Raw genomic sequence first — 10,966 nt, forward strand, 5'->3', positions numbered from 1 at the left:
TATTGTGGAGACACGTCCAAATAATATATGACTCAATATTTCTTTATTATTTTTGGTTCGTTAAACTATATTATAAGAGCGATTTGAACAATATTATTTAGACTTGTCTACATAATATATATGTTTTGTTTAACTTAATTGCATTTATCATATTTTTTGTTTAAAAGATTACACTTATTTCTTATGCAGGAGTGGTCAATGTAATGAAAGTTAAAAAATATGGGAAGTTTGTGTAAGTGTAAAAAAGTGAAGGGTGGTTTGTGTAATTTTACTCAAACTTAGGGATGTCGGTATAATTTACTCATAAGAATAATACATGCTATTGCATAATAATATAAGGAATATATGTCACCTTTTTTGAATGATAGAAAATTTTATAAAATGATATAAGGTGGGGCGATGGAAAATTTTACAACATGTAATATAATTATACGCTAATAATTTTTTATTTAATTAAATAATATATTTTAATTAGTCTGATATATCAATTGAGACACAAAGAAAGAAAAAGAATCTCCACTAAAAAATATGAGACTAATTATCAATAATATATTGATATAATCATATGATCCAAAAAAAACTAAAACATTTATTAAGAAGAACAGTAAGATATCCTTAAAAATATTAATTACTTATGAGAGAATATTATAAAAAAAACTAAGCTCAGGTTCCATTCTAGAGTAGAGTGATAAATGTGTGAAATGAAGGTTGGCGTGAAGTAACTAACCCACCTGCCACGTGGGGATATCATTAAAAACAACTCCAAAAAACTCTCACTCAATTACTCACTAATCATCACACCTCATAATAACTCACTTTCCCTCTTCCTTCCTCTCTCTATATCTTTACCATCAAGTTTTCTTTTCTATCTCTTCAATTCATTCATTCCTTACTTATTATGTATTAATCATTTCTATTTGTACCTAACACCAACAACTCCAATTTAGCCATGAACTTCGACGAGGTCTCCTTGGAGCGTAGCAAAAGCTTCATCAATTCCTTACAGGTTCATATTACTCACCAGATCTGCACTTTTTTTTTTCATTTCTATATTGTACTCTAGATGCTGTTGAGTGTGAATAATTCTGTATTTATAGGAAATGGATTTACAAGTAGAGAGAAAGAGTGGAAACAAATATTCCATTATTTATATGTTTTTATTAAGAACAAATTTGGTACTATTAGTATGATCAAATACTGCTCCGATGCTTTAGCTGAATGCAGAATCTCATGGAAAATTGTAAGAATGCTAGAGGAAGTTCTAGAAATAAGTTTCTGGATATTTCATTCAGAATTGTGTCAAAACTTAGGGATGTGTGGAAGTATTATCATAATTGAGATGAGGGATCGTATGAAGTTTCTTCATGCTAATGGAAAGCTGTAGTACCTGTGACATGTTTAAATTGAAATATTGAATAAATGAGATGATTGGAACTGAGACCAATTTGGTCTAGATGTGGCTGATAGTAGATCTAGTCCATACTAATAAAAGAGCGGTCCAGTGCACTAGGCTCCCATCAAGTGGGAGTATGTGTGGGAAGAGTAGAGGTTATTTCCAGGATTTGAAACTGTGTCACTAAGCAGCAACCTTACTTTTGTGCCGAGGCTCACCCTTTATTAAAACAATACTAATTTGTTCAATTAAATAAGGTGAAGAGTCCAGAAATATTTATTACTTTTCTAAGGGATTAAGTTGGCTATGTACTTTATATTTTTTCTTCTTTGATTGCTGTGGTTATGAATAAAGTAGTCGTTTGATCTTCATATTATGGTAATTGCAGGAACTTAAGAATCTGAGGTCTCAACTTTATTCCGCCGCAGAATACTGTGAAAAATCGTATCTCCATAGTGAACAGAAACAAATGTAAGGATATTTCTTGTGCTGATGAGATTTTTTTCTTTAAAAGGAACTTGCTCTTGAAGGCAATCTTATCCCTTGCTTTATAGCTGCTTTTCTATGTTAATGAATGAAGCTATTGCAACAGGATAAACAATGAGTAGTGGAATTTTATTCTAGTCAGTTCTTACTGGGGATGTGAATGTGAATAAAAAATTCATTCTGCTTGGGCATTTCAATAAATGCTAGTTGTGGATAGTGAGTATGAAACAAGCAACTAGCTTTGAGAATTTTAACACTGTCAAGTATTACAAGTGTTTTGAATAAAATGAAATAAAACATGGTTAGAAAAGGATGCATAAATGTGGACCATATCATTTTAATTTGATATGTTCATTTCTGATAAACAACTTTGGATGGTTTTGAAAGTGGAAACATAAAGAACATTCACTAAAGTTTTTTTGTAACCTGTGTTGGATCCTGAACCCTGATCATTATAACATTACCCCCATAATATATGTATATATATATATATAAGAAGTATTCATTATAATTATTCTTAAAATTGCATGGTTATGTTTCAGTTGTGAAGTTCGTGAGACTCAGTAGATATTGTCATCCTAAAAAGTATACCAGTAGAATTTGTGTCCTTAGACATTTTTGTGTAATTTGGCAGCATATGTGAGTGACCGAGGGAGTTTTCCTTTAATATTACAGGCTCGTGTCCAATCTTCTGGTGACATAAATGAGTGTCAACAAAATTCTGTGTACATAATCATTTGTGTTTGAACTGCATGGAATTTTTCTTATCTGTTTGCTCTTTATCCATTAGGGTACTTGACAACCTGAGAGATTATGCGGTATGTGCCCTTGTGAATGCTGTTGATCATCTTGGAACTGTTGCATACAAGTTAACTGACCTTCTTGAGCAACAAACATCAGATGTCTCAACTATGGATTTGAAGGTTTCTACCGTAAATCAGGTAACAACAAACTTTTTGCAAAATTATGTTTTAGTAAACAGATACCAGTTGGAGTTTTAAGTAATGTATTTGCTTACTAGCAGAAACTTCTTACATGCAAAATTTTCATGGATAAAGAAGGTCTTCGGCAGCAGCAATTGTTGGCTTTCATTCCCAGACATCACAAGCACTATATTTTGCCAAGTAAGCTTGACTGCTTTTGTTTTACCTGGATGTAATTCTTGGCCCTAAAGATAAAAAAAGTAGTTTTTACTTATGGTTTTCTATGTTTATTTATCAACGCAAGCTAGATTCTGTCAATAAAAAGGTACATTTCAGTCCACACATACAAATTGATGCAAGGCAGAATCCATTTCAAACCAAAACACGCTTTCAATCTTCAGGTGTGTGGTGGGGCTAGAGTTTCTGGCATTGGTTTTTTGAATATTTTTCTCTCTGTGAAAGCGAATATAACATTAATTGATCTGAATATATTTTTATAACTAGGCACACATGCGTCAAAAACTCTTTCATGGCATTTAGCATCAGAGACTAAGTCTACCTTAAAAGGGATTCCACATGCTTCACCTAGGTAAGTTTGTCAAATTTAATAGTAAGTAAACCCCAAAGTTCTTCTCTGAGAATATAGGCACTGGAGGCATTAGTCCCTGAGACTCTACTGTGGTCCCTAAGGAATCATAAGATACACATAGATCATAGGGATTAGACATATTTGTCCTTGGGCACCAGACTAATTTGTCTCTAAAAAGGATCATGGTCGAGTTTCACCGTTCTGGGAACTTATGTGTCAGTACCTGTATTATCACAGATGATTTTGGGGGTTTATTCTTTAATAATTTGAGGTTGTGCAAAACCACTGCCTTTTCACTCTCAGCATGGGTGGCATTATCGTATGCTTCTACTTTTGCATGCAGCATTGAGAACCCAAAGTTTTCTGCCAAGCCATCTGAAGTTTTCCACCTTTTAGGTTTGTATAATAGCTGTGTCTATTTTATTATAAAACAATAATTCAGTTAAATTGGCCAAGCGATGGTTATTTCTTGATGTGGAGAAATCATAGCTTAATACAGTCATGTTTACCTGCCTGTAGATAATGACAAGACTACCTGGATGAAATCCTCACCAGCACAAAGTCAATTACCAAATGGAGTTCCTACTTCTAGTATAGCCACACAAGCTTTTGGTGGAACACAAAGGGTAATGTCATATTCACCCACAAGGGCAAATGCCTGGTGGTGCCATGCTTGATTGTAAACTTGTGATTATTATTTACCTATTCTTTTCGAGCTATTTGCATGATTTTAAGATTTATTTCGTAATCTTTAAGTAAGTTACATGGTTAGCTCTTTAGTAAAAAGATAAAGTGTGTTAATTTTTATGATATAGCAGTAAACATTTCGTTGTTTGTGGTTGACTATGTATTTCCCTTAAAGTGTCTATTCATTGGGGCAGTAGTTATTTTTGAGTTCACTGCATCATCAATTCAATCACTTTTAATACTTCAACTGGCATTCTGGTTTGGGGATGTCTGGTCATGTTCCACTTGCTTGGGAATCATGTGAGAAATCTTTTCAACTTAGGTTTGTTATTTCAATTACTCTGTCAAGAAATGAGAAAGGGTTTATGCATGTTGTGCTGTCGTAGCGCAACTGATGCTGATGGCAGTGGTATTGTGATTTTAAAGGCCATGCTAGGGGTCAGGAAATTAAGGGGGTTGAAGGTAGGCATGATGGGTCAGGATGATTTGCAAGTAGTGTAATGGTAATCAAGGATTTATTCCGTGTCTCCTAGGTGCTATAAGAACGAAAGGGAAATACTTATAGGGGAATGAAAGAGTAAGAAACTTATTTTGGATGCTTCGTCAACACAGAATTTTAGACAGTGTCAAATTGAGAGAATATCTAGTCAAGAAAATGTCTTGGTTGTGTCAAATTGAGAAAATAGTCAAAGAAGAATTTTGTTTTGATAGTTTAGTTTCTACAAAAAAGGTGGCCCAATGCACGTGTCTCCCACCCAGTAGGATTCGTGGAGGATAGATGTACACTACCTTACCCTTGCAAGTGAGGACACTGTTTCAATGATTTGAATATGTTACCTGTTGATCAATAAATAACAACCTTATTGTTGTGTCGCGGCTCAACCTTTATATCACATAGAAAATTTTGTTTGGTGACAAAAAAAGCCAATAGTTGGAGATGGAGGGTGACAAATAAAAACTATGGAGAAAACCGTTATAATGAGCTGGAACTAAGTTGGCTACCTCATGATATGATTTATGATAGAATAGAAGTTTGTTGTCTTATGACCTTTTCCATTTAGCTGACTGCACCTGGGGAAGGCTTTGATTGCCATTGTTATATAAATTAAGATTAAACGGAAAATTAATGTAGAAGCTAAATTCAGTTTTTGCCCCTAGGCTTATTGCAATGCCCAAGCAATAGAATGGTAACTAAGCTGTGTATTAAATCAATGTGTAAGACTAAGACCTAGGCATTAAAGTAACATCCAGTAAAATTAGAGCAGCACAAATTACCAGCATTAGTTACCAAAGCTATTGATGATTAGAATACTAGTACTAGCAGTCCTCTAAATATAAATTTTACAAAAAACTATTGATGATTTCAAGCCTTTTAAATATATAAAAAAAAAATGACGAAGTTGGTGTAAAAGTTAGTCCAAAATATTGAGATCAATAATCTAAAAGCTTCTGCTTCTGTATCGTGTCTATTAAGGGTTGAACATCATTTTTTGCTTATCTGTTTGATCTTATTTAATGACTTCTGATGAATATGTGCTTCTCATATAATATATTTAAACTGTAGGAATAGGTATGATCGAAAAACACATGTTGGACAGTTTATCCATATATTCAGTTGGCTTCATTAAAACATGCATGGTGTATTCTAGTGGCGGAAGTAAACCTCTACTGTAGATTCATTTGAAAGGATTTATTTTACTACTTTTATATGATAAGGATTTGGATCAGTTTTTTGTGTTCTCAAATAGTTTTACCATAGAAAGTAAGTTTGTTCACAAATAGTTTTACTACTGAAAGAGATCTGTGATGCTATGGTGCTTAGTCTTTTGAAGGAAAAAATAGCACTACTCGGGATTTTGTAATAGACCATTCTTTATAAGTGGACTTGAAAAAAACATTTAACAGTGGGAAGTTCTTTTCCTCTTGAGCTTTCAAGAGTTGTCTACAATTGGCTTGGATTTTTTTAAATTTGAATTGTACTGCACACAAGAATGTTAAAATTATCTATCAAATAGTGCACCAAATATTTGAAACTGTGAACAACGTTTTCTAGTTAGCCTTTTGCTTCAACACAAGTATTCAAAGCATTTATTCATGTTCCTTTTGTTTTCCTGAAGTAAATTTCCTGTAAAAATGTTGCTAATGAGTATTTATCTGCAGAATGCATTGGAAGGTTCCAAATCTTTGACAGCATTCAGATCATTTGACAACCAAAAACGGCACGAGACAGTTCAGGTCCCTGCTCGCAGCAAAAGTGTGCTATCCGCATTCTTTGCCAAGCAGAAAACAGCAAAATTAAGGGCAGGTTCTGTCTCATGAAAACCACCCAACCCAAGGCAATCCCACTTCCCCATGCAAGCTTCTCTAAGGATGTGGAGATATCATTTTTCTTTATTTTGGATAAAAGAAGATGGGGATGTTACTTTCATCTACTCAAATGCTTATTCTCTTGCCTTTAATATGTCTTCTCTGAATGCTCAGAATTAGTTAGTTTCAGGTTCAAGTCTTCGAATAATGACCGTGTATAGTAGTTGGTAGCCTGAAAATGATAATGACGGAGATCTTGATCTTTACAAACTGTGGTCTGCAAAGTTCAGGCACCTATAAAATGTAAAATTCTGGTGTGCTATGTAGAAAAGATTTCATTAACTTTCTTATCCTTAATGAGTGTTGATGTATTAGGAAAACTTTCCTATATGAGCTCTTATTATGATGTCTTACTCCTTTTGATCGACTAATAAGATTATTGTCTGTGATCTGCAGTGTTGAGGCACCTTTAAAATGTATAATTCTGGTGTGCTATGCATAAAAGGTTTCATTAACTTTCATGTTCTTAAGAGTTTTGATGCAATGATGTAATAGCAAACCTTGTTCAGATAGATTAATAAATGAGTGTTTAATATTATTATGACTTTAATTTGGGATAAAATATTTCTACTATAGGTGTGTTTAATATTACTATGACTTTAATTTGGGATAAAACATTTTTGCATTAAAAAAGTGTGTGATTGAAGGTATATAATTAAATATTGCATTTCTAAAATATAAGAGTCTGGAACAAAATGAAAATGGCAAAAGCAAAACAACCTTTAAGAAACAGAGGGAGCACAGAATAAACTCTGTTCTTTTACCATCTCTGTCTTTTCTCAAAATCCCAAAACCTTTCATCTCTGTTCAGGAAAATAGAGTACAATACTACAATCAATTTATCAATTTATTCCCGTTTAAATTAAGATAAACATTGTAAGGCAACTTATCAGTCTAGAGACTAACAAGATAAAGATTGTAAGAAATTTATATTCAAAATGAATGTAATAAATAGAATATAGTATGCCTAACCCAAACAAAACACATCACATTATTTATCCTAAAAAATGTTCTAAGTCATGCTGAACTCTATAAAAAAGAGACAGTCCTAAAACAAAGTCCTGTAAATTATGAACACTCCATAGTGGCGCTAAAAGATCCTGATATAGACACAAACCTTTCTGACACAGACCTCTCAATGACACAAATCCTATGCATTTTGGTTCATACTTGTACAACTACGGCACCATGATTGAAGCTTGTTTAACTGGTTTCACTTACTTACTATAAGCATATGGCTATTAATATTACTTTGGATTATATCCATAGTAACAACTTTTGCTTATAAATTACAGTGTTGTGTAAGGGAAAGTGCATGTATATATATAGAAAATGACGTATATACTGACAATGCATAGATATTACATTCATATATACATAAGTATCCACCCAGGTATATAATTTTTTGATGATTCGGTCCTGTCATTTTATTCTTCATCCTCTTATACTAGCACCCATTATAATGAGAAGCTGAATTTGCAGGGACGCACAAGTATAAGAAACAAGTAACAATATTGATAGGAAAAGAATAAAAATAAAAATGCGTTTGCCGGGAGTCGAACCCGGGTCTATTGCTTGGAAGGCAATTATCCTAACCGTTGGACTACAAACGCTGTTGTTGTTGAATTCTTCGTACCCTTGAATATATCTATTTATATACGATGGAATGTTAAGGTAGAATTCAACTTGCACAAATGTGATGAAATGAATATTGTTTTTATACATTAAATTTCGCAAATTAAGTCATTATATTTTAGCATGGAGGTTTCAAAAGATTGATTAAATATAACTTGCTTAGAAGGAAACCCTCACTTTTATTAACTGAATTTCATGAATAATAATTGGGTTTAAAGAGTTAAGACTAAGAATAAGAAGTTAAAATAACTTATTTGTTCTTAAATGAGTTTGTTATTTGAGAATATTCCTTCTAATATCAAACCTTTATCATTTGTCTAAGAACACACGTAAGAAATAATTATAAAGTAGGAATAAGTTCTTAATAAGAATACATAAAAACATCTCATATAGTAGTGTATAGTGGTTGAACATCCTTAAAAATTTAAAACACCATTGTGAATGCTCTAATGCTACTATCTCTTAGAATATTAAGCATTTATTTTTATGGCCAACTTTTTTTAAGACTAATATCCTCTGCTTAAGAGCAAGATTAATAAAAACACAATTAATTGAGTGAAGTGAGTTACAATCCAAAACATAAGACACTAAAGCATGACTTGAGTATCAAAAATTAAATATTTTGGTGGTACGGCGCGATCTTTTTTTAATGGTATAATATATATTTTAAGGAATTTTTTTGGGTTAAGCAAGTGGTAGCGAATGGTTAAAGTTAAACCATCTCATATCCTTTAACTATTTATTATATTATTTTAAAAACTCCTAAATGAGTTCATTTCCCACTTGTTTCCATTACTAACAACCATCTCACTCTATTCATTAAAAAATAACTAAAGGAGTGGAGTACCCGCAACAAAAGTTTGATAAATTTAATGAAAAAGTAGTTACAAGAAACATGTTACATGGTGCAAAAGGAGGAATTGCAAATAGACGTGGAAATCCAGGATACAAGTAATCTGAGCTGAGTCGGAGATGCAATCCAACTCCTCTTTCAAAATCTAACCCATATTTGTATTTCTCATATTAGATAGTCAACCAACAACTAATGTGTAAGGCCCCACTAGTTCTTTAAGATGATAAAAATATTAAGAATTCAATTTCTAATAGCGGCATTTGTTGGGAGGGAAATCACACACTCTAAAAGATACCAAAAAAATGATGGAAAATTTAACGCAATAACAATGAAAAATTCTAATAGAGTATATGCAGCGGATAATAATTTTCTCAACTTCCTGAATATATGAGGAGCAATAACAAATAATGCTAGTAATTAAGAACATAAAATAGACTTTTAACGTGGAAAACCTTCCCAATATGAGAAGTAAAAACCATGGGCACAATCTAGTCAATCAAGCTTCATTATGATCAAAATAGGAATACAAGAGTGTCTTTAAAACACAGCACAAAACATGTTCAACAATACGGCAGTACGGCTTACAACAGAGCAACAAGCTTGAAATGTGAACAAAAGAGTTGCAAAAAAAGCAGAAAAAACAGCTGTTGTAACAACTCATTTTCTACCACATCATATGACTTTTCACCGATCCAACTATTCAGAATGAAGTACCAGAAGTTGTGAACCTGCTGTCCAAATTTCAGCCCGATCCAACAGTGAAAGAAGACGCGATCGCGGATTTTCCACAACTCCTATAAGTTCATGTGGGTTGAGTTTTCTTATATTCTCTCACACTTTTCTATTATCTCCTTTTGCCTAAACCTGATTGCACACACTTGTCTCATCTGACCCCTATCCATTAGATTAAGTGGGACAAGTGGACTTTGCCCAATTGGGTCTTTCTCTATATAGGAAGAGAGCTCAAACCCAACAAATCTCCCCTCACAACTATGTGGAGAGAATCGACAAACCGACGATCTCACAACAAGATTCAAACTTCCACCTTGATAAGGCCTTAGTCATCATATCATCATCATCATCATTATCATATGTATGAACCTTAGCCAATTCAAACAACCTAGCATCCAAAGCATTACACATCCAGTGAAAAGAGCTCTGATACCACTCTGATGGAAAATTCAACTCAATAACAATGAAAAACTCTAATAGAGATATGCAGCGGATAATAATTTCTCCAACTTGCTAAAATCTATGAGGAGCAATAACAAATAATGGCAGTAAGTAAGAACATATAAGGAACTTGTAACGTAGAAAACTTTTCCGATGTGAGAAGTAAAAACCACGGGCACAAGTCAGTCAATCAAGCTTCACTATGATCAAAATAAGAATACAAGAGTATCTCCAAAACACAATACACAACATGCTCAACAATACGACATATAACATAACAACAAGCTTGAAAATGAGAACAAAAGATTGTAGAGAAAATAGCTATTATAACAACCTATTTTCTACCACCTTGGATGACTCTTCACCGATCCAACCGTTCAGAATGAAGTACCAAAAGTTGTAAACATGCTTTCCAAATTTTAGCCTGATCTAGCGGTGAACAAAGACGCAGTCGTGAATTTCTCACGGCTACTATGAGTTCCGAGGGTTGAGTTTTCTTATATTCACTCTCACTTTTCTATCGCCTCCTTTTGCCTAAACCTGATTGCATATATTTGCCTCATCTGACCCCTATCCATTAGATTAAGTGGGGCAAATGAGCTTTTTTCAATTGGGTCTTTCTCCATATAAGAAGGAAGCCCAAGCCCAATACAAAAATATTATATAGTTTCAACTTTCAAATGTGGTAGGAGTTATGAAGCTAACTACCAAAGCCCTTGGAATTCAACCACCATTGTACATAGAACATGAATCAAATGTGAAGACGTGATAAATTATTACATGATCAACCACTTATGATATTAATCTTATCTTAACCATTAATTTGAAATAAATCTATTTAATTTTAAATTAATAATGAT

General features: G+C 33.2%; 1 protein-coding gene and 1 non-coding gene across 2 annotated transcripts; one reads left to right on the top strand and one right to left on the bottom strand.

Annotated features, from left to right (window-relative positions):
- Positions 778-6,833, top strand: LOC109361177 (protein ABIL1-like). Its single transcript, XM_019606533.1, has 9 exons — positions 778-1,006; positions 1,782-1,864; positions 2,670-2,820; positions 2,904-3,003; positions 3,111-3,203; positions 3,307-3,391; positions 3,735-3,787; positions 3,911-4,017; positions 6,239-6,833. The coding sequence occupies exons 1-9, from the start codon at positions 950-952 to the stop codon at positions 6,395-6,397; spliced, it is 888 nt and encodes a 295-aa protein (XP_019462078.1). The 5' UTR covers positions 778-949; the 3' UTR covers positions 6,398-6,833.
- TRNAG-UCC lies at positions 7,987-8,058 on the bottom strand. Its single transcript has one exon. It is a non-coding gene; the product is annotated as a tRNA-Gly (tRNA).

The sequence above is a fragment of the Lupinus angustifolius genome, chromosome LG11, assembly GCF_001865875.1.
Source record: "Lupinus angustifolius cultivar Tanjil chromosome LG11, LupAngTanjil_v1.0, whole genome shotgun sequence".
Classification (NCBI taxonomy): Eukaryota; Viridiplantae; Streptophyta; class Magnoliopsida; order Fabales; family Fabaceae; genus Lupinus; species Lupinus angustifolius.

Coding starts and splice junctions, on each gene's coding strand:
- LOC109361177 (XM_019606533.1), top strand. CDS start 950: ATGAACTTCGACGAGGTCTCCTTGGAGCGTAGCAAAAGCTTCATCAAT. Junction 1,007..1,781: donor GCTTCATCAATTCCTTACAG/GTTCATATTACT, acceptor TGGTAATTGCAG/GAACTTAAGAATCTGAGGTC. Junction 3,204..3,306: donor AACACGCTTTCAATCTTCAG/GTGTGTGGTGGG, acceptor TTTTATAACTAG/GCACACATGCGTCAAAAACT.